The sequence below is a fragment of the Diadema setosum genome, chromosome 8, assembly GCF_964275005.1.
Source record: "Diadema setosum chromosome 8, eeDiaSeto1, whole genome shotgun sequence".
NCBI lineage: Eukaryota > Metazoa > Echinodermata > Echinoidea > Diadematoida > Diadematidae > Diadema > Diadema setosum.
Window position 1 is genome coordinate 9135269 of NC_092692.1, and position 25760 is coordinate 9161028.

Genomic DNA, 25760 nt, shown 5'->3' on the forward strand with positions numbered 1-25760 from the left:
TTGCTTCATTTCCTCTGAAACATAAGTATGTTGTAGCTGTGACAATAAGCTGCAGTAATCATGCATTTTATTCTTTGAAATCTCCTCATCATGTTGACAATTTTGCAATTTAAAACTGAAAATGAGAATGGAATGCGGACGAAACGATTCCTGATTCATCTTTCACGTACATAAGTTTACGTTCCTCTAATTTTCTCGTCGAGACGTATGGCCGAGTGGTTAGAGGCGTCGTCTCAGAAACGTGAGGTTTCACACGTACGGGTTCGAGCCTCACAAGAGCACGAAAGAAATTAATATTTTTTTTTTTGTACTTTTTTTCTTCAATGGAGTACTACACCTTCGTCCATGTAGAAATCACGTTCGCATGTAAACACACCTATACGCACACACTCACACAGTATCCCTTTGTTTTGCGTTGGAGATTGCGTTACTTCGACTGCTGCAAAATTTTGCAGACTGGGCTTTTTAAACTGATATAGTATATTGTAACAAAATGAAATTTGTTCATATCAATTCCGTAACACAATGTAGTCGTGGTTACTTTGTGCTGATTTATACATGTAACAAGCTATACATTGTAAAAAAAGTATTTGCATTGTTCCCTCAGTCTTCTGTATTGATGATTATTTGTCAATTAGTGGTTTTTGTGGAGTTTCAGATAGTGATAAAAAGTATGGATGATAAGTGCAGCGATAATTCCTACAGTTAGTTCAAAGTTTTGTTACAGATGTTTGATACATACATTTAGCATTGTGTGTGTGTATATACGTGTGTATACAGGTTGGCCATATGACACATTCTAGACAAATAATCTTAATTAATTAGCAAACGTGATCAGCTATGGAACTGAATATGGTACTAATGTATGATGTTAATGATTCTAATTAAACTGTGACGAATTTAAAGGGTAGCATAACTGTGTGTAAAAATAAGGCAATTATAAGGAAATTTTAGGGAAATTTGATAACCACGCCTATAATAATTTCATACAGGTACTAATACCTGCCTCATACACGTGCGATCTGAAAACCAGACAATACCAACTTGCTTTTGTTTACAAGTAGAGCGCCACTGCGACAAAATATTGAAAGGTTTGAAACAAAAGCGCGGCCGAGCCCGGCAGTGTAAACGGACTAAATTGCGGGGCTCGGCCTCGCAATTGAGGTTGGCCTTGGCCGCGGCTCGGCCCAGCCCCGCACCGTAAACGGGGTGTAAGTTTATGCACTGTACGTACTCAAAAAGTCCGTAAATCGACTTAGTCGCACTCGCACAGAATTTCCACTTAGTTTGTGTGACAGCAAAACAAATGTGATCTGAATAATGTAGGCCCAAAAAAGTTCAACTAAGTATCTCATTATAACTTCAAGGTGCTATATTACATTCTTTTCTTTGTCGATCACGGATGACCGACATCTGATGACCCCAAGCGTATCACCTAACTCGTCTTCAGTGTGACGAGTTTCATATCTCGTTATTCTTCTTTCTTTCTGGCACATTTTGTGTCGTGAATATCTCAACATTGACATGACGGAATAACATGACATTTTCAGTCAACATGTCTCATGACAATATCTAGCCACAATAAGGTTTTCATGACAGTAACAAATCTATGACGTCATCTAGGCGCCATTTTGTGATTTTCGGACCATGTTACATGATCGATCATAACTTCATAACTGAAGGTCATTTCTGTATTATTTTCGGTGGACATAAAGTTCAGGTCACGCTCTATCTTACTTTTTAATTCTAATTACCTAGGACATCATTACGCGCGCATTAGCGCGCGTCAAAGTTTTTAAATGCTTAAAACGACTTCCCAATGGGAAATTTCGAAGTTTCAGACAATTTTAAGCGTTTCGCGCGTTCGCGTCCGTCCGCGCATTTCCGCGCGCAGAGCGCGTAAGCAACATGAAAATGCATATTTTTTGACAGATTTGGATTCCTGATACATTAAGTAACAATATCCATTGATTTCTGATCAATTTCGACCTATAACAAACAAATGCGCTGGCGTCAAAGTTGAAATTTCGTGTGCGCGTCTATCTGCAAATATAGCGAAAAACATGTCTTTGTTTATTTCGCCATAGCTCTTTAAAACGTCAGGTGACCCTATGTTTTTATTGCATATCACTAAAGCATATGAATTGAAAATAACGTTTCAACTATCAATATTTCCCTAAATACATTATGACGTCATCATATCATCATCTGAAATCAAAAAAGTGGAATTAATTTTTTTGAGGTACTGTTTCTGACATTCATTTGCTCGTATCTCTGTTGTTTATGCTCAATATCATCCCAAATTCAGATATGTTGTACTTTGAACATTTGACTTTTAAGTCCAAGTCATGGTTTTGAAATTTGATGACGTCATCATACCTTTAATTGTGATTAAAGGTAAAGATGCAAAATCGGACAAGTTTACGTGTTATGTCTATGGGAGGTGATTTTTTTTTTAAACCATGCATTGACTTGACAACGTTTAAGCACCTTTATCTCAGCTGATTTTGCTTCATTTCCTCTCAAACTTAAGTATGTTGTAGCTGCGACAATAAGCTGCAGTAATCACGCATTTTATTTTTTGAAATCTCTTCATCAGGTTGACAATTTTGAAGTTTAAAACTGAAAATGAGAGTGGAATGTGGACAAAACGATTCCCGATTCATCTTTCACATACATAAGTTTACGTTCCTCATATTTTCTCGCCGAGACGTATGGCCGAGTGGTTAAAGGTGCCGTCTCAGAGACGTGAGGTTGCGGGTTCGAACCCCACAAGATCACGAAACAAAATACTTAGCTATTTTACTTTTTTTTTCTTCAATTTTGTATTACATATTCGTCCATGTAGAAATCACGTTCGTATACAAACGCACCTATACACACACACGGACACACAGACATACACCATATCCCTCTTTTTTGTGTTGGAGACCACATTGCTTCGACTGCTGCAAAATTTTGCAGGCTGACTTTGTCAAATCGATCATAGTATGTAATGACGGCGACGGAGTTGTTGTACTTTGAACAATTGTCTTTCAAGACCATGTCATTGTTTTCTACTTTGATGACGTCATCACACTGAAAATTGTGATTAAAGGCAAGGTATCAAAACCAGCCGATTATAGGCTTTATGTCTACGGCGCGTATTTTTCCCATGTTCCCAGAAATGGCATAGCGGCATCAGTCGTTACAAGGCCGCATTTCCGTCTAGCAATGCAATACATATTCACGCGGCCACTATTGCTGAGTGGGCATTGACTTTTTCCCCCTGTAATATCTATACATTTCTTTTTTGCCTTACCATTTCTGGGGATGTCCCGTGGCCGAGTGGTTAGAGAAACGGTTTTGCATGCAAGCTCAACATAACTTCAAGGTGCCTATATCACATTCTTTTCTTTGTCGATCACAGATGACCGACACCTGATGACCCCAAGCGTATCACCTAACTCGTCAGCGTGACGAGTTTCATATCTCGTTTCTTTTTATTCTTCTTTCTTTCTGGACAATTTTGTGTCATCAATATCTCAAGAGTGACATTACAGAATGACATGACATTTTCAGGGAACATGTCTCATGACAATATCTAGCCACAATAAGGTTTTCATGACAGTAACATGTCTATGACGTCATCTAGGCGCCATTTTGTGATTTTCGGACCATGTTACATGATCGATCATAACTTCATAAATAAAGGTCATTTCTGTATCATTTTCTGTGGACATTAAGTTCAGGTCACGCTCTATCTTACATTTTAATGCTAATTACCTAGGACATTATTACGCGCGCGTACGCGCGCGTCAATCTTTTGAAAGGCTCAAAACAACTTACCAATGGGAAATCTCGAAGTTTCAGACAATTTTAAGCGTTTCGCGCGTTCGCGTCCGTCCGCACATTTTCGCGCGTAGTGCGCGTAAGCAAAATGAAAATGCACATTTTTTGACAGATTTGGATTCCTGATACATTAAGCAACAATATCCCTTGATTTCCGATCAATTTTGACCTATAACAAAGGAATGCGTTGGCGTCAAAGTTGAAATTTCGTGTGCGCGTCTATGTGCAAATATAGCGAAAAACATGTCTTTGTTTATTTCGCCATAGCTCTTTAAAACGTCTGGTTACCCTATGTTTTTATTGCATATTACAAAAACATATGAATTGGAAATAACGTTTCAAGTATCAATATCTCCATGAATACATTATGACGTCATCATATCATTATCTGAAATCAAAAAAGTGGAATTAATTTTTTTAAGGTACTGTTTCTGACATTCATTTGCTCGTATCTCTGTTGTTTAAGCTCAATATTATCCCAAATTTAGATATGTTGTACCTTGAACATTTGCCTTTCAAGTCCATGTCATAGTTTTGAAATTTGATGACGTCATCATGCTTTAAATTGTGTTTAAAGGTAAAGACGCAAAATCGGACAAGTTTACGTGTTATGTCTATGGGAGGTGATTTTTTTAGAAACCATGCATTGACTTGACAACGTTTAAGCACCTTTATCTCAGCTGATTTTGCTTCATTTCCTCTGAAACTTAAGTATGTTGTAGCTGTGACAATAAGCTGCAGTAATCATGCATTTTATTCTTTGAAATCTCCTCATGAGGTTGACAATTTTGCGATTTAAAACTGAAAATGAGAATGGAATGCGGACGAAACGATTCCTGATTCATCTTTCACGTACATAAGTTTACGTTCCTCTAATTTTCTCGTCGAGACGTATGGCCGAGTGGGTAGAGGCGTCGTCTCAGAAACGTGAGGTTGCACACGTACGGGTTCGATCCTCACAAGAGCACGAAAGAAAATTATTATTTTTTTACTTTTTTTTCTTCAATGGAGTACTAACACCTTCGTCCATGTAGAAATCACGTTTGCATGTAAACACACATATACGCACACACTCACACAGTATACCTTTGTTTTGCGTTGGAGACTGCATTACTTCGACTGCTGCAAAATTTTGCAGGCTGGGCTTTTCAAACTGATACAGTATATTGTAACAAAATAAAATTTGTTCATATCAATTCAGTAACACAATGTAGTCGTGGTTACTTTGTGCTGATTTATACATGTAACAAGCTATACATTGTAAAAAAGGTATTTGCATTGTTCCTTTAAGTCAGTCTTCTGTATTGATGATTATTTGTGAATTATTGGTTTTTGTGGAGTTTCAGATAGTGATAAAAAGTATGGATGATAAGTGCAGCGATAATTCCTACAGTTAGTTCAAAGTTGTGTTACAGATGTTTGATACATACATTTAGCAGTGTGTGTGTGTATATACGTGTGTATACAGGTTGGCCATATGACACATTCTATACAAATAATCTTAATTAATTAGTAAACGTGATCAGCTATGGAACTGAATATGGTACTAATGTATGATGTTAATGATTCTAATTAAACTGTGACGAGTTTAAAGGGATAGCATAACTGTGTGTAAAAATAAGGCAATTATAAGGAAATTTTAGGGGAATTTGATAACCATGCCTATAATAATTTCATATAGGTACTAATACCTGCCTCACATTCCTGAGACAGTTCCTCATGTCAATAGCAAACTGACAACGTACGATGAATGTGTTATATATTGAACAACTGTCTTTCAAGTCCATAACGTTCCCCATATTTTCTCGTCGAGACGAATGGCCGAGTGGTTAAAGGCGACGTCTCAGAGACGTGAGGTTGCGGGTTCGAACCCCACAAGATCACGAAACAAAATACTTAGCTATTTTACTGTTTTTTTCTTCAATTTTGTATTACATATTCGTCCATGTAGAAATCACGTTCGTATATAAACGCACCTATACACACACACAGACACACACACACGCCATATCCCTCTTTTTTGTGTGTTGGAGACCACATTGCTTCGACTGCAGCAAAATTTTGCAGGTTGACTTTGTCAAACCGATCATAGTATGTAATGACGACGACTGAGGTGTTGTACTTTGAACAATTGTCTTTCAAGACCATGTCATTGTTTTGTAATTTGATGACGTCATTACACTGAAAATTGTGATTAAAGGCAAGGTATCAAAACCAGCCGATTATAGGTTTTATGTCTGCGGGACGTATTTTTCCCAAGTTGCCAGAAATGGCATAGCGACCTCAGTCGTTACAAGGCCGCTTTTCCGTCTAGCAATGCAATAGATGTTCACACGGCCACGTTAGTTGAGTGGGCATTGACTTTCCCCCTGTTATATCTATACATTGTTTTTTTTTTTCTTTTTGTCTTACCATTTCCGTGGATGACCCGTGGCCGAGTGGTTACAGAAATGGTTTCGCATGCACGCTCAATATAACTTCAAGGTGCCTATATCACATTCTTTTCTTTGTCGATCACAGATGACTGTCATCTGATGACCACAAGCGTATCACCTAACTCGTCCTCAATGTGACGAGTTTTCATGTCTCGTCCTAATTATAATTATGTAGCATGTCCTCGTGAGTTGTTACGCAATTTGTGGTTACTCTTCTGTTTTCCGTGTTTGTCGATAACTGTACTGGCTGTATATCAGTATATACAGATTTATAGTTCTCTAAATATACAGCGAGTACTGTTTGCCGTCCTATTCTTGGTTTTTATACACATTTATCAAGGTCCTTCGATATGCGATGACCACGTCTTCATCAACGACCCATCAGCCATTTGTGATCTCAGGCCAGATTGTCTCCGAGGAAGCGATGAAAGCGCCTGTAGTGAGTAGAAATAGTCTGAGTGCCTGCATCACACTGAGGTATCCACAAACGGCTGCCCGAAAATGTTGTTAGGTGTTTCTTTGTTGTAGAAACGGTATTGTTCTTGTCAACAATCATTACTAATATCATTATTATCTAAACGTATGTGTAGACCTTACAGTGAGAATCAATTTCAAATGACTGCTGAAGGAAGAAAGAGTAGAGTATAATCTTATATGAATGGAGTACAATACAACAGAAAAAAGGTTCAAGATTTTCTGAATTATAAGTTTGAAATGATTTCAGGTAACAGCGCGATTGAGCACAACCACACATAAGATTTACTTAGAAGTTGACATCATCGTCTGACAAATTTCTCTTCCCCCTCATACAAATTTCACTCAGATATGCCTTCTGGCATGTGTCCAGAAAGGAAGGAAATCATTCAGGGCTTTACATCAATGTATGCGGTAGCTTAGCAAGGAGCAACACTCCAGGGATGACTAACAGGACACTTTTATAAAAGACAACATTAACTTGAGAACATGTGACACTTGAAATAGGCTTATAACAATGGTTTAATTTATTTTTTTTTTTCGGGAGGGGGGGGGGTGGTCTGTGCTTATGTTGTAGTTTGAACTATTCGTCGCCATAGCAATGTGATGACGTTTATATCATCATATGCAAAGGATTATCGAAAGTCAAATTGTACCAGATTCTTATTCCTTGATGATATATGTGGCTGGCATTCGTATTATCTTCCCGCTGATCAATCAGTCGGCACTGTTAACGATTTTGATTGTAATTTTCTTTGGAAGATAGTTACTTTGAGGTTGTCAGAATTTCAAAGGCCACGCAAATAAGAAGAATAGGTGAGAATAACAGTTGGGCAGCATCTCAGTTGAATGCAGTTATAGTATCCGAGGTTGTTATGTGATCACGTAAAACGAAATGATCTGTATCGAGCTCAGAGCTCCAAGAAAATGCAGGCGACGGCGTAAAATATCTATAAATGTAGCTATTTCACCTACATAGTGCAATCAATCTGAAATGAGGTGACTTGATTATCAATCCTTAATCATTTTTATTGCTTACGCAGACACCGAGTTGTCACCGGGAATGCGCGTCTATCTTTCCTCCAACAACTACCCGAGCTACTATCCACCAAACGCCTATGTACTTTGGACATTCCAGTTTGAGGTTGGTGGGAACGAAAGCGCCGCCGTGTATCAGATCTTGTTCAGCTACGTGCGCCTGGGGAGATACGATTCTCTCAAAATTGGCAACGGTTGGGACCCTGGCAACTCGTCCGTCCGCTTTTACCGCGGCTATTATTCCGGCTATCCTTCACCTCTTGTGCTACCAGCTGGAGATATATTCGTTGAATTTCAAGCCGATGGTTATTCAGAAAGGTCTGGATTTCGTCTTGACCTCGCTGTCTACAATATTTCAGGTACATCTACAAATTTCAAACTGTGGTCAGAAGGTTTATGATAGGTCCGATCTATTTTCCGACGAAAGTGAGATGTGAAGATTAAAAAAAAAAAATAAATAAAAAAATACGTATCCGGCTAATAAGACGACTTAAAGATGGGCCTGAATTCCCTTTTGCATTCCTTCCCAAATAGCACAGAACATGATACATTCCACCAGAATGACAAGACTATTGTAAAGCTATAACATTTCTGTGATATTTGAAGGTTGGTAGCCGTTAAGATTCAAATAATGCAGTAAACGCTCACCGTAACGTATTCTGTGTACTAGGCACAGCTGCATACATTAATCCTCCTGTGGTTGAAATATGATACTTATACTTCGAACAAAAGATATGCATGATAAAGCTGTCAGAAAAGAAGAATTCACACTGGCTTCTCTTACTTTGTTATCGATGGCAAATGACAACACACCACTTACATGAACTACATGTACAACTAAGTGCATCACACAGGTCTGTAAAACTAGACTAGGAGTCTAGATTTGTAATTTTTTCGTAGTACGAAAAAATTATTCAAATCTTAACGGTCAATCTAACTAAAGAAATAAAGACCCTCTTGAGTTCAAAATTTACCGGAGGTTTCCAAATGGTGTTTTCTTCAATACCTGAGTGTTCTCACCAATTTTTCAAAAATTTGCATGCAAAAGCGATTGGCTGTCTTTAATTTGAAATTCTTAAAAGCTTGTACACAATCGGAAAGTTGTATGGATAATCACCAAATAGTCAGATTTCATCACAGTCCTCTCTTTGCCATATCACTCATCAGCAGAAATCTCATGATTCATGGGATTTTTCTTTGAAGCAGAAATCCATCACTTTGTCATGAAAAGCCAAAGTAATCTCACTGAATATCCAAATCTGGAAAAAGGATGCTTTTTAAAGAAATCCTTTTTTAAATATCTATTTTAGAACAATACATAGAATTGTAATATAAATTATGTATTAATCAGCTTATACGTTCCTAATATTTTGTCTATTTCAGTTTACGAAATATGAAATTGCCATGCATAGATGGAGAATCGAGAGTCAGCAAAGTTGCTAATGATCAGGATCGGTTTCTTTTTACATTACGTTAGAACAATTGATTTTTTTTTTAGGGGGGGACTATTATTTCGTATGGCTTGGTAACCATGGTAAAGTTCTAGTGTTCTTTTTCTTTGCTAGTTTACTATAATATACTGACAATGTATTACAACAGGAATGAAACCTTAACCACAAGTTGTTGTTTTTCAAGTTGTGATGCATTCCATTAACAGTTTTTTTTTTTAAATTGTACATTGGCTACAAAATGCTACTCCTTCGCCATTACTAACCCGATTTCTATTCCGTTTGCTTTATGTGATGGCACTAGGTGAGGGCTTCAAAACTTCTACACAGAATTTTGACCTTTGACTTCTTTGACCTTTGACCTTGATTTTTGACCTATATTGTACATTGGCTACAAAAATGCTACTCCTTCGCCATTTCTAACCCGATTTCGATTCTGTTTGCTTCATGTGATGGCACTAGGTGAGGGCTTCAAAACTTCTACACAAAATTTTGACCTTTGACTTCTTTGACCTTTGACCTTGATATATTACCTATATTGTACATTTTGCTACAAAATGCTACTTCCGGCGGGGACATATATTACGCACCGCGTAATTTCTACTTTTCCTTGTTTGTTTGTTTTTTTTTACAATGTAAACTACCTTAATGCTCCTTTTCACTCCCAAGATATATTCCTGTGCGACGATCCACTTGTTCTGGACAAATCGGCAGTTTGTGATGGCAATGTAGGTTGCAATGACGGGAGTGATGAGTTCAATTGCGGTAAGTAAAACACCGTTACCGTCTTTCTAGGTAAGACTATACGGCAGAATCTTACAGTCATCACACAAATTTTCTTTCTTCCTTGTTATCTTTGTCGCGTAATTATTTTCACAATTTTGTCTTCTGTAAGAGAAGTATTCAAGTCCGGGGATTATGTTTTTATTTCTTTCTGTTTTTTCCTCGACATGAAACGGCATGTCAAGATATTACCTTCTAGGTATTTGAGGTCTCTCATTTCTTTGAAAAAGAAAATGTGTGTTTCTTGATGTATGATTAATTCTACTGCCCACATTAGGGCAAATACATGTACTTCTTCCTGTGTAGAGTAGATAAATGTTTCATTTTTCTCATTAATCTTCTTGTAATATCGCAGATATCGTCCTACAGGAAGGGGATTCTTTCGTCATAGAAAGATACCGACCTTCTTACACGACATACCAGTACATATCCTCACACTGGAATCTCAGTTTGCATCCAGCAGAGACTTCAGGAACCAACGTCACTTTTGTCATTCGTGTCGCACATGTCTATCTTTCCTCGTATCGATCACGAATTTTCATTGGAACTCAATCTGAAAATGATAACGGCACAACTTCCATTTTCGAGGCTAGAGGATACTACAGCAACTACCAGCCTGTTACTGTACTGAGTGACGATGATTTCTTCGTAGACGTCTACACATATTACCGTGCTAGTTTTGAAATTGAAATTCGCGCTGTAGACGTCGCAGGTAATGCAAAAAAAAAAAAAAAAATCAAATGAAACTATAGACGGCTTTAGGTATCTCTTATTTCTTACGCACATAGATAGAATACAGTATTTTGAGAAATATTGTGTTGCATACATACTTTTTGGTGGAATATTCGCATGTGTTCTCATTTTTATCTTGGTTTATGTTACTACACATATTCGTTCATATCATTAATTCACTTCAATGGAGACCTCCAGGTGATTTTCAGACTTATACAATTGGACAACTATAAATTAGTTATACTGAGGACAGAGTTTCAGAATTGATAGTGATTTTGATGAAGAATAAGAATATTTTCAAAATTTATAACAAATCGCAATGAACAAGGAGGATAACATGGCAGCCTCACCATAAGAATGCATGAGTTGGGCTCAAGGAAGCTGGCATGCATAGATTCTACACACGTGAAATTAAAAGCAAGCGGTATTGCAATGGAATTACACTGCTACATTTCTGAAATATGTGAGGCTTCTATGCCATTTAATTATTCATCAGCATTGTTCAGTGTAGTTTCTTTAAGATTTTGTTAAGTGTTCGCTTCTCTACTTAAGGACCACAATAAATTCCACTGATCTATACATGAAACTGTTATGAGTTATGTAATACATGATGTGAAATTATGAAAATCGTCTGGAATGCCCCTTTGTAAAGGCTTGCACTCGCAGTCCCTACAGTATACAGAGATCAGACATAAACAAGGCACTTAAATGTTGAAATGACGACATGTGAGAGATTATATTAATGATACATTAATGATAACCAACTTGAGTGTGTAGCATTTATCCATTAGGGCCAATACTCATTCAGTTTTTGAATTTGAAATTCATATGATCTCAATATTTTTTTTTCTTTAATCATCCGTAGATCTCTTCATCTGTGACGACTCCTCGATCATCAACCAGACAGCGGTCTGTAATGGCGTAGTGGACTGTGATTACGGGAACGATGAAAACAACTGCGGTAAGTCCGGTCACTTATTTGATTTCTCAGTCAAAATGATTATTATCTTAGCTATACATAAAAATGTGGGTATTGAGCAAGTGATACTAAAACAATAGTGAGGGTGATGATTATGATTACATGTATTTATTTGCTTATGAATTCTTTACTAAAGGTAACTGAATCAATTTTTTTTATCACTGTTAAAATAAAGCAACAATGAGAACATACAGCCCTCATTTTATAGACGCAAGCACATCACGTGGCACATGTCTTGTATGGACTATAAAAGGACAAATAGGGTAAGGAGGTCATCACTGCCACCTCAAAACTATGACATGATTCGATTTCCGACATTTATTTGTCTTTTCTCTAAGAATATATTATAAAAATCGAATTTATGTTGCTCTCAGTTTAAACGGAGGCTTGAATAGACAACGTTATCAATAATTCGACATTGTGCTAGCCAGAAACCATGAAAGAGAATTTTCTTGAAATGATGAAAGTATAATTTCGTTATTTTTAGAACTTGTTTTTCGTTCTCATGAAGATAAAATGTCAATGAGAGAGATTTTGACATTACTGGTTATTTTAGATTTATATGGAAAATCAATTACAAGTCGCTTGACAGGGATCACATCAATCTCATTAATTGTCCGTTCCGCTAATGCATGCCTATAACATGCCAAATTAATGTATATAATTCATTTTCACAGCTATTGTTCTGGAGGAAGAAGATGTATTCAGTATTTGGAAATATGGCAGTAGCTACGCAACGAGCATCCGATGGACGTTCAGTTTAGATGAGAGTCGAGGAACCAACCTCACGTTTCTGATTTATATCGGACGAATCTACCTTTATTACGGTGATCATCTCTTCATTGGAACAGAACAGGATAATGAAAACACTACAACTCACATATTCGAGGAACACGGATACTACAGCAACTACCAACGTATGGTACTATGGACTGATGAAAGCGATATCTTCGTTATGTATTCGTCGTATGGGTATTACCGAAGTGAATTTGAAATTGAAATTCGAGCAGCAGATGTTCAAGGTAATTTTGACAAAATGCATTCAACACTTTATTTTCCTTGCAATTTTTCGGGTGCTTATTAAGTGTGACGAGGAACTATGCAAAGAAAACTATTCTTAGATGCCCTCGTCAATGCTGATTTGTATATGTCTGTATATGTATATTTTATATGTGTGCGTGTGTTTTTGGAGTTTGTTGGTGTTTTGTTTTTTGTTTTTTGAGTATACATGAAGTATACATGAATCTTAAGAGGTATGTTCTGGTCGGCGCAACCAACACAAACTCGCTGTCAGAACAACACAAACATTTTCTACAAAAGGACTGTAGCCTTTAATAGCTTTGGCACAATCAGCATGGAATTTAAATAGATCGATAATTGTCATGTTTAAAAGTTCAGGCCGCATTAAAAACGCTCTAATATCATGAAAATCCACCAACATGATGAAGAACTAATGCACGGCAGCCGAGTAGTGAGCGAGAAATTGACTCCATTTTGCTCTCTGGGAAATCTAGTTGTAACAAGCCTGAAAAAAAATCATAAATTGAGCAAATCTGGTACATAATTCTGTAGACCATTTAAAGGGATGGAATAGTATTGGTGAATATGAGGATTGGGCTTTTAACTTTTTGCGAGATACTAAAAAAACACTTATGAAATAACAGAGAGCATACAATTCTAAGTTGAATTCAAAGTTTTCAAAGTTTATTAACTGAAAATGGGTTTTGGAAAAGCTGAGACATCCAAAAACAAAGTAAAACCAAATAATCCAAATAAAAGATTTAATAGTCCCACCTTTTATTAGTATCGCTCTGTTTTTTTATATCTCAGCCATTTCATACCAATTTTTATCAATTGAACATTGAATCCCTCTGAAATTACATGCTCTTATTTCATGAGAAGTTTCTCTTCATCTCACTCAAAAATGCTAGAAGCTTGAAGTAAGGTCTCGGGCAAGCTTAGGTATTACTTAAGTATGTTGCTTTGAAATCGAGTGAAGTGCCTAACCAAATCTCAGTAAAGAAAGGTCATTTTCCGAAATAAGCACTTGAGCTAATTACGAAACGGCCTATTATTCTTTCCGGTGTTTATGTTCTTCAGTGATGGGAGGCTTCCATCTCAAAATGCACCTGTTGCGAAAATTAAACATTATCATTACCTATACGGGGTAGTTTTGCGAGGCAATTGCAGCTGGTATATTGCAAGGTCGTGGAGGTCAGCAGGCGACATTAGAGCATATCACGAGCATCCGGGTCTCGCCAATCACTTTACATGTAAACATTCCGGTCGACCACAAAGCGAAGACATTCAAGGACGTCGCTGTGTGTCGGTTACACGCACCACAGAAGTGTGAATCAACTCATGCAAGGTCGACCACTTCCAGCAGCACTACGCGTCAAATATGACTAGTCCATTTGTGCTCAATAACTGCTGTAGAGTTGTGTGATTCGTGTTTAAGGCTACCAAATCTACGAACTACCAGCTTGGACGACTCAATAAAGAGAAATATCACGACAAATCTGACGTTTCAGTTTTGGCTGTTTATTCTGCCATTTTCTGGTGTTCACAATACATTTCAACAACAGGGGGCGCTAGACCACAATAGTGATCTACCACACTACATCACCCTTTTCCTTTTTTTAACTCCAAACATCCTCTTTTTTGTATTAAAACTTGTGCAAAACCATTCTTTCAGAAGCGTATGAAATCTGTGTTATTGTCTGTAAATGCACATTATTAGAAATATGGTTTTCAAATAATTTTGTTCCTTTTTTTTTTCCAAAAGTTTCTTTCGAGATAACTCCAGAATTCCAGAAGTTTTGGCTTGAAACACTTGAAAGAATTAAAACACGATAACTCTTAAAACACCGAAATGCTTGAAACACTTGAAACACTTGACAGCATAAGGGTGAAGTTCACGTTCCAAAAACTTCACAGTCCGGTAAATGTCTAATATAAGCGCCATGTCTTGAGAGTGTAAAAATATGTAACAATCTGGTGAATAAAACAGATTGTTGGGTTCACAGAAAAAAAGTTCAGAATTTTTGAGTTCAAAGTTCAGAGTTCAGAGTTCAAAGTTCAATATTGTGGTATACAGAGCAGGATACTTGCAACTGGATCTGCGTAGCGTAAAATGACCGCGGAATGTGAAGTCCAAAAATTCATAATAATGCAATCGTAAGTCCAGCATGAACTTTCATATAGTTTCCATTCAGTCTTCCTGAATGTTCAAACTCTTTAGTTCACGAAATCTTTCCTTATGTTTCTTTTTTTTTCTTTCTTTAAAAAAACAATAAACAAACAAGTAAAACCAAAAGGTCTAAAACCTACAAAAATTAATACTGCAACCGCTCAAAGTTCATGGTCGTAGGATCGAACCGGCAGTCGACGTCGTCTACTGAATCGTCGCGCTCACATCTCGTAGTCCTGGAATCGAACTGGCATTCGCTGTCGTCTACCAGATCCTCGCACTGGAGTCCTGCGGAACGGTCGTTGGGGTTGGTTGACATCGCCTGCGTTGTCATCTGCAAGTAGGGCATCGATGTCGTTGTCTCGTCGATCAGCGATGTCGTCGACATCAGAGTCAGGAGGATCGTCATCATGGCGTACCTCAGCATTCACCTTCTTGAAGAACGAAATGTTCCTCTTTGTGACGTAGTTACCTCTCCTGGCTATGACAGAGTTGCCTTTTCTGCTGACAACGATCAGCGGTCTGTGGTCAAATGGAGAGCTAGCCTTTGACGTCTTTGGCTGCCTGACCAGTACAACATCACCTGCTTTCACCTCACTGTGTTTGCTGTACATAGCTTTGTCAGCATACTGTTTCATATCCTTGTCTTTTGGATGCTGTCTCTGTTCCTCATGTTGCTCTCTGAGTCCACTTCATGCAGGGGAGGTGTGATATGTGGCAGCTCACACTTCATCTCTCGTCTGTTCAGGGCTTGGCACGGTGACAAATTCGTTGTCGAATGGGGTGTGGCTCGATAAGTTCTGAGAAACTTGAAGAGTTGCTGCTTCCAGCTTCGTCTCTCAGTATGAGCTGTTCTGATGACTTTCACAAGGGCTCTGTTAAACCGTTCAACAGCTCAATTAGCTCTAGGTCAGTACGGCGTCACCTCCCTATGTTTGAACCCCAGGTGATCGGCAAATGCACTGAACTCATGGCCACTGAATGGAGGTCCATTGTCAATTTTGACGGTAACCGGCACACCTTGTCGAGCAAATATTGCGTCGAGGGCAGGAAGAGTTGCTTTGGCTGATGTCGAAGAAACTATTTCCACTTCAGGGTATCTGCTGTACTCGTCAATTACAACTAGCAGGTATTCACCTGATGGTAGTGGACCGAGAAAATTAGCCGAGACTTCTTGCCATGGTCCATATGGGAGGTCCGTCATTCTGAGTGGTTCTGGTCTCTCAGCTCCATCTGATACGGCAGCGTGGCAGGGTATGCGAGACCTCACCTTCTCTTCTACCATCTGATCCAGCCTTGGGAACCAAACCTTTTCTCTGAGGAGGCTCTTTGTTTTCAATACTCCTTGGTGTGAGGCATGGGCCAGGTCTACTGCCTTGTTGACCAATTTTGTTGGGAGTACTAATCTGTTTCCCCTAGCTGAGGATCACACCTTCATGCACCGAAAATTGCTCTTTGCTTGACTGGTATGGCTTCAGTTCTGGCCTGTTCCAATGTTCGTGTCTCTGTGTCTCGATGGCTGTCATCAGAAGTTGGAGATTCTCGTCTTCCAGTGTGGCTTGCGTCACTTCAGCCAATGTCATTGCTTTGGGTACTGCATGGCTGCAGACATAGTTCAGGTACTGGCTATCTCTGTCTGGTGAGTGTACTTCTACTTTGTCCGGGTGTCTGCTCAAGTAGTCGACTGGGTTTTCCTCATCTCTGCCAGGTATGTACACCAATTTGCAATTATATGGCATCGGTCTCAGTCTCCACCGTTCGATTCTGGCAGACATAGGGGTTTGCTTCTCGAAGATCCTAAGCAGAGGTTTATGGTCTGTGATGACCTGGAATGGAGCACCGTACAAGTAGAGGTGGAATCGTTCCACTACCCACACAACAGCAAGCATCTCCCTCTCCGTCTGGGTGTATCTGGTCTCGTGTCTGTCAAAGATCTACTTGCATATGAGATCGGTTGGTTGATTTGGCAGAGCATCGCACCAAGGCCTTTGGGGCTCGCATCCACTAGTAGTATTGCGGGTTTGGTTGGATCAAAGTATGACATTGTCGGTGCGTTTGTCAGTACCTCTTTCAATTTCGCAAATGCTCTGATTTCCGGCTCTCCCCAAGTCCACTGTACATCCTGATGAGTCAACGCTCGAAGGGGTGCTGTAAGTGCAGCATAGTCCGGGATGATTCTGGATATGTAGGATGCCAGGCCTAGTAGTGACTTCATCTCTTTGGCATTCTGAGGGACGTCAGCATTGATTATGGCCGCGATTTTCCTTGGGTCTGGGCTCAATCCGTGCCTACTGAAGACATGGCCATAGAATGTCACAGACGGTTGTGAGAATTGACACTTTTCTCTCTTGAGTCTGACATTGTGGGAGTTGAGTCGATCTAGCACTGCTTTCAGTCGGGAATCATGTTCAGCCTGATTTTTCCCGTAGATTATGTCGTCTGACACGTTTTTTACACCATCTAGTCCACTCAGGAGTTCAGCCACTGCAGCCTGGAAAATTTCACTAGCTGAATTGACCCCAAACATCAGTCGCATGTATCTCCTGAGGCCAACATGAGTGCTGAATGTTGTGATGTATCTGCTGCTTTCGTGTAACTCAAAGTGGTGGTAGCCTGCTGTGAGATCTAGAGTGCTGAAGACCGTTGCACCATTCATGTCCTGTGTTGGACTTCACGACAAAAAATTCTGCATCACAGCGTGTGTGTTGTTTCGTCTGGAGAGGCACATTTACAATACCAATGACTGGAATGGGTCATCTGATCCATACGGAGAAAATGTGAGAATGGCCTTATGCAGTTTGAACTTGTGCGAGGTTTTCAGGTCGTGGAATGTCCATTCCTTTGTCACCAACCGTCAGCTGTGTAGTGGGTAAGTGCTTATGTCCGTTCTGAGCACTGTAGATTTTGTCTCGAATGGTGAATGAATATTCATCGTTTGGTTGGTTGACATTGGTTCCAGTCACATCATCACCATCCTTTACATTGTTGATTTTCCCTCTCCGTGATGAGGAACGGCATACTTTGGCGAAATGGCCCACTTTGTTGCACGCCTTGCACTGCTTTCCTGCTGCTGGGCAGGACGTTTGATGTGTGAATGGGCCTCCACAGTAATAACATGTCCCAGAAGGCTTTGGTGTCATTTGAGGATGTGTGGCGTTTTGGGTATGGACATGTTGCTTCTGGCCGTCCCGTTTGTAACTTCTGAATTGGGATGACTTATTCACCCTTGGGGGTCTGCGGCCCCTATTCCGCTGAAGACTGCGACCTCTTGTAGCGTTGACAGCATTGTGAGTGGTGTCAGGGGTTTCGAAAACTCTGGCCTGTACTTCACTGGCTTCCAAAGCCCGCCCAATGTCCCAACAATTTAGTCAGTGTTAGATCGTCCCCCTTGCTGAGGGCTTGCCGACGGAGCTTAGGAGACTGACAGTGGGCGATGACCTGAGCCATTATCTCCCTGTCAGTATCTGTAAACTTGCAGTTTTTTGCGAGCATGCGAAGGCGAGTGACATACTAATCAAGGGACTCGGTTTGTTCTTGCTTTCCCTGGCGGAAGATGTACACCTCATACATCGAATTGGACTTTGGCTGAACGTACTTGTTTAAGGCATCGACCGCCCGGTCATAGTCATCATCGTCACCAACGTTTTGGAGGGTATCAAAGATTTCCTCCCAGCTTCGGTCCAGCATAGTGGAGCAAGAGGGCTTTTGTTTGGCTGAAGAGATGTCTAATGCCACCATTATCCGTTCAAAGCGACTAAGCCACTTGGTCCAGTGAGGGCCAGGGTTGTTGTCAGTATCAACAAATGGAAAAGCTGGTAAGGCACTCATTCTACTTGTGTACTAGTATTCAAAAACAAACGAAGGCTACGATTACTTGTACTCACTCAGCCCACTGCACTGTGACGACGTCATACACTCGTTGACACCATGGATGACAATGCATAGGACTACAGGGATGAATTACTGCATTGCTATCACGTACCAGAAGCATTCGTTGGGGCCCGCCAATCTGCAGCAAACATGGGCTCGTAAGCACATTACAAACTTCTCGTCACCATTGTAGAGTTGTGTGATTCGTGTTTAAGGCTAACAAATCTACGGACTACCAGCTTGGACGACTCAATAAAGAGAAATAATTATCACGGCGAATCTGACGTTTCACTTCTGGCTGTTTATTCTGCCATTTTCTGGTGTTCACAATACATTTCAACAACAGGGGGCGCTAGACCACAATAGTGATCTACAACACTACAACTGCACAGTGACCATCAGTTATTACAACTCTCGAAATTGAAACAGAAGCCAAAATAAGGTGTGAAAACGTTCAGATGTTTGAAGTTCGCCTGTTACAACTACATATGTGTATGTATCTTGGAAGTTGGAGTTGAATGATATACATTGATGAACAATTTTTCAATTATTCGGCATGTTGGTGGTGATCTACAGGTAGTCAAATGTGGCTTGATCTATATCATAGTGTTTAGCCGTATTCACATATTTTCCTACTTACCTAGGGGATAGGTAATAATTATGATATTGACTGGCCTTGAGGGAGATACCAGATAAATATTGCCCGCACTGAAAGAATATTTTCTGGAAAATTTGACTATAGCATGAAACTTTCACCATTGTTAGTACATGCTATAAAATTAATTTTAAGATCGGGAGGTAAGTCTGAATTGACCTCTGGTGACCTCCAGAGGTCAATGACCTCAAAATATAAGAAAATAGATATTTTGCGTCATTTGTCAATGATAAACACAGTAATGATGTACTAAAATTTAATTTTTGTCACAGTGAAATTGTCTTCATGTTCAACAGAGCCTTGACAGGTTTCTACCTTTGACCTCTGACGACCTCCAGAGGTCAATGACCTCAAAATGTCAGAAAATTGATATTTTGCGTCATTGGTTAATGATTAACACGGTAATGGTGTACTAAAACTAATTTTTGTTACAGTGGAATTGTTCTAATGTTCCACAGAGCCTGGCAGGTTTCTGCCTTTGACCTCTGATGACCTCCAGAGGTCAATGACCTCAAAATGTCAGAAAATTGATATTTTAATGCGTCACTCGTAACTGAAACACGATAGTTATGTACTAAAAACTAATTTTTGTATAAAGTGGAATTGCCTCAGTGTTCCACAGAGCCTTTCTAGTCAGGTTTCTACCTTTGACCTCTGATGACCTCAGATGACCTATGATGAGGTCAATGACCTCAAAATATCTGAACATTGATATTTGATGCAATTGGTTGATGATAAACATGATTAAGATGTCATATTCATTTGTATTACAATTGAATTTTTTTCCTATTCCACAGAGCAAGAGAAATTACTCACGTGTCTCTACCTTTTACCTCTGAGGAAGGTGACAGGTCAATGACCTCAAAATATCAGAATATTGATATTTTATGTATAGTAAATGGTGAACGTGTACCCGATGTAGAATCATGCATTATGCTATTAGCATTTATGCTATAATAGAAGAATCTTGTCATTCCATGGAACTTTGGTCATTACCCTGTGCATTATATCCAACTTTGACCTCTCAGGACAATGAGAGGTCACTGACCTTTTAGAATATCAGAATTTGTGTAGGCTTTATACCTGTATTGATGGTTGGCTTCAATGGTTTAATCGTAAATGCTTAATAATGTACAAATCACGCCTTTATGTTTTGATCAAAGTATGTATGCATCGTCCACATGCAGAGCATTGGTTTATAGTAACAGGTCTCTGGAATGTGAGAGGTCAATTACTTCAGAAATAAACCTCAAGTGTCTTGAGTGATGGCTGTGACCTCAAATATAAATTTGATGTTTGGCTTTATGCTGACTAGCAAATACAGGCAAGTATGGCCATTATCTCGACACTCGAGGAAAACAAGGCCCACGAGACTGATATACATCAGATCATTTCTATTCAGTGTAGGTCTCATAGACCTTTTTCCCACATGTGTCAAACTCATTATGGGACTGTTTTGCCTATAGTGTCAAGCTCATGGGCAATATTTGCATAATTTCCAGCTGATGGGCCTGTATTGGCCAGTATCAAGCTTGTGGGTTGTTACAGTATGACTGCGATGAATGACTCATGGTCCTGGAGTATACAGTCCACAGCTGCGACATCATGGACCATCTTGAAAACGTCGACATACTGTGATGCCCAACATGCATTTCACATGAAGCAATCCTGTGTTTTGCAACTAGATATTGCCATCCGAGACCTACCCAGGAAATAGATAAGCATTCATGGCAAACCATGGAGAAAGCGGATTGTGCAAAATATTTTGGAGTCTACTCCCATAGGAAGCTCAGCTGGAATCACATCGCCACAGCATCTTAAAAAAGTTATACTTCAACCAAAGACTCTCTCCAGACGAAGATATCATAAAGTTCAGGTGCTTTGCTACTCCACACTGCTCAGGACTGTCGTGGAATATGCGTGCATCATCTGGGATCCATTCACCCAGGCAAACATCGTGAAGTTTGGAATGATCCAGAGAAGATATGGACTCTTCAGCTGCAATGACCATCACATGCAAAACAAGCAGTGTTACAGCCACACTTAAAAAAACAAGATGCAATGCCAATCCCTGTAAGAAAGTACAGGCAAATTCAGCGATGATGTTCTGCATCAAGAACACCACAATATCCACCCCGCAGGAAGTTGTGGCTCCATTGCTGCATTCTTCAAAAAGGGCCAATGACCAGAAATGTCAGGCATCATTTGCAAGAACACAAAGAAGGCCTACACCCAAATAAGTTTTTTGGTTTGTTTTTTTAAGTCGCTACCCTAGGCCACTGTCTCTTGTATCTCTTTGAAACACTTCAGGAGAGAGATACTCAATATTCAGCTCCGCTATTAAAGATACAGATGTCTGTCTTTTTGTTTTAGTTTGTTTTTTGCTGCATATAGCTCTTTGGAGACCTTTTTTAATCAATTAAGAAAAGGCTCCACGGCAAGATATTACAAGATACACAGTATAGTGAAGAAAGAGAAGAAGTAGTAGAGAAGAAAGAGAAGAGGAAAAGAGATCTGCTGTCAATGATGCAGAGCCAATACCAATCAGTTCCATGGTAGATCTTGGTTGGCACTGCAAAGGTTCGGATGTCTCTGTTGCCAAATGATATTCTAAAGCTCCAAGTAAGTCCTTGGGGTGGTTTACATTGTCTGGGTATAGAGGGTTGGGTTGGGTCTATGAGGATGTGATGCTTTGTTATAACAATTAGGTCTGAGATATTTGTTTTTGTTTTTGTTTTTCAATGTTTATTTTGACCATCCGCCATGGATCTCCAACACAAAAGAATGAAAATGTGTTAGACCCAGCCACCACCGTGTTTTACTAATAGATTTTGATATTACAGTGTAGGTGAGAAAAAAAAAAATAAACCTCTCATTGTCCTAGATGGAAGTCAAAATTGAACAGTGTGTGGAATACTCTGCATACAATTTTGGACTCACGCACACACACCAAATGCATTTTTCGGTATATTATATCATAAACAGCTGGCCATTACAAACCAATGAGACCAGACATCAATATACTTACATTGTACATTTCGATGCATATCTTTCAATATCCTCCAGAGGTCAGAGGATAATCGCTAAATGTTCCGCTGAATGTTCATGTGAAATGAGTACACGCCTTTTGAGTTGCTCACTTCTATTGCTATAGAAATACAAAATATGTGCATCATGTCAATAATTAAGTAATGTATCAGTTTCATTTTCAGTCTTGGATTATTTTTCTTTCTACGTGTACAAAAAAATCATGGCAAAGTGAACAACTTTCACATCAAAATATAAACGACAATACTAAAAAAAAGAAATAGATGTAATAACGTGCAAAGCAAATACCAGGCCTACATCATCTTAAGGTATACAGGTGAAAGAAATCACCTTATTATTAAAAAAAAATTTACTTGACTGGGATAGCGACCACTGAACAATATTGTTTCTTACAATTCTCTCTTCTCTTCAACAAGTGGAATAAAACACATGCACATACCGGGGCATCAGTTTGGAGGAGGGGTGGGGTGGTGGCAGGGATAGTTGACCCCCACCCCAATAAATTGTGAGATGTGGACTTTGTTTTGTTTTGTTTTGTTGGTTTTTTTTTTCACTTTAAGTGTGCAACAGATTGTTGAAATTTAATTAGGAAATGCAAAATCTCCCTTCTGTGAGAGGGGATATCTCCTTCCCATAGACTCCTACCCCCTGCTTGGTTCCTTCCAACAAATATAACATACTTCGGGGATTGATAATTTCCCTAATTCCATGAAAAATGTTTTTAAGAGATATTTTAATTTGAATTCTTAAGATGAAAAGTCTTATGAAAAGTCTTTTCTATACATGCATGAGTGTTCATACCGATCTTGGAGGGCAAGAGGCAGTTGCCCCGCCTCCCGAGAAAATATGGGAGGGGGAATGGTGGGGACATAACACTTTGCCTCCAAGTATTTCTTGATATGCGGATTTTTTTTTCTTTTTACTTTTTTGATAGAAAATAAATTGTCTGAACATTTCCTCAATAGTATGCACCAGATTAAAAGGCAAAATTTCCTTTGCATACCCCCTCCCCCACACTATCTTCCGTTAGGTCCCCTTCCATATACACTTAGTGCTTTTGAGATTAACCATTTTTGTTTCTATATCATCAAAAAGTATGTACTAGATCTTCAATTTCAGTTCCAAAAAAAAATAAAGAAAATCCCTCTTGTTGGAGGGGGTAGGGTATCCTCTTTCAATTAACCCTTCCCTCCTCGGTTTCTGCCCTTAGATTCAGTACACTCCTTTTACTGGTAATTTCCCAAATAATCCATCATAAAGGTGTCGCAAGATTTTTTTTTCTCCCTCAGATGGCTCCCTCGCATGGGAAGGGTTGGGGGACAGCCCCTTTCATACCCTCCTTTCTCTATATCAACCTCCCCTCCTCTCTCTATATCAACCTCCCCTCCATGCATTGATTATGGCTACACATTTGGGGATTGACTTTTTTTTTCAAAATGGTAGTTCAACCAAGAATGAGACAGTATCATTGAATTGCAAATAAAAGAATGCAAAAGCTCCATAATGTGGGAGGGGGATACCTCCACCCACGTCCCTCCCTCGATTGGTCTCCTTCCATAGATGGCTGACTTACTACAGCTCTCTGAGATATTCCTTCAAAAGTGCATGTGTGCCAGATCGTTGAATCTCATTTCTCAAAATACAAGAGCTCTCTCGAATGGGAGTGGAATACCCTACCCTCGCCAACGCTGCCCTCGCTTGGTTCCCATCCATATAGACATGGTACTCTTTGGCAATACATAATTTTCCAAATATTCCCAAACTTCGTCTTGGGGGGGGGGGGGGGAGATGCGCCCACACCCCATCAACTTCCATATAAGTGATGACGCACACGTTAATCAGGAGCTGCACTAAATCACTAAATCAAGGTCATTGACATCTCTAGGTCATCAGAGGTCAAAGGTAGAAACCTGTCTGCTTTTTAGAATATGAAGACAATTTCATTGTAAGACAGATATGCTTGTTTTGTACATCCTAACAATGTTTACTATTAACCACACAGATCAATTAGACAGACATTACAAATCAATATTATGATATTTTGGGGTCATTGACCTCTAAAGGTCATCAGAGGTCAAAGGTAAAAACCTGTCAATGCTCTGTGGAATCAGAAAATGGTTTCCCTGAAGTATAGATGCATGTTTAGTGCATCATAACCACATCTGTTATTCACAAATGTCTCAAAACATCAATATTCTGATATTTAAAGTTCATTGACCTCTGGAGGTCATCAGAGGTCAAGGTAAAACCTGCCAGTGCTGTGTTGAATCAGAAAATGATTTCTCTGTAATATAAATGCATGTTTAGTGCAACGTAACCACATCTATCATTCACAAATGTCTCCAAACATCAATATTCTGATATCTAAAGTTCATTGACCTCTGGGGGTCATCAGAGGTCAAATCAGACTTACCTCTTGATCTTAAAATAAATCTTATGGTATGTACTAACACTGGTGAAAGTTTCATGCTTTAGTCAAATTTTGCACAATTCTCGTGATTTTGAGGGCTTAAAGGGGAAGGCTAGTAACTGATCAGAGGGAATCAGTGGAAATGCTGGGAGATGATTGTTCCAATCCTTATGGGATTCATTCAAGAGTACATTGTATATCTATTGTTGTGTGAAAATGATTTGCTTCAGAATGGTCTCATATTCAAGTAATGTGCAGTTTAATGCTTCCAGGTTAGCGTCCCTGGTCAGTGACGGAGCATTAATCTGCACATTACTTGAATATGAGACCGTTCTGAAGCAAATCATTTTTCACACAACAATAGATATACAATGAACTCTTGAATGAATCCCATAAGGATTGGAACAGTCATCTCCCAGCATTTCCACTGATTCCCACTGATCAGTTACTAGCCTTCCCCTTTAACCGCTCTACTATAACGGTGTGCGAATTGATTTCCTCCTCTCGTTCTTCTCAGATCTGTTCATCTGTGACGAATCTTCAGTCATCAACCAGGCGGCAGTCTGCGATGGCGTTGTGGACTGTGATTACGGGAACGATGAAAACAACTGCGGTTAGTCCGGACATTGCTCTGGTCACGGTTCATTTGCTTTCTCAGTCAAAATGATACAAGTGCACTCACTACTGGCTTGTTTTATTTTTTTTTTAATTATGTAACAGAGACGGTTTTAGTAACATTGATACAAGAGAGACCTTATGAGTCCTCATGAGTTGCAAAGCGATGCATTTTTTTCTAAAGGAAACATAGAAATGGAAAGTTTGTTTTTTCTTCTTCTTCTTGGATCTAACAAGGCTTTATGCTATATA

General features: G+C 39.3%; 1 protein-coding gene across 1 annotated transcript in view; it reads left to right on the top strand.

The window, feature by feature from the left end:
* The first annotated feature begins 18847 nt into the window (after positions 1 to 18847).
* The window catches only part of LOC140231796 (uncharacterized), a 41681-nt gene continuing 34768 nt past the window's right edge, over positions 18848 to 25760 (top strand). Inside the window, exons 1-2 of the mRNA XM_072311950.1 lie at positions 18848 to 18938; positions 25411 to 25506. Coding sequence (XP_072168051.1) covers positions 18848 to 18938; positions 25411 to 25506 — 187 coding nt within the window. The remainder of the gene's footprint in view (positions 18939 to 25410; positions 25507 to 25760) is intronic.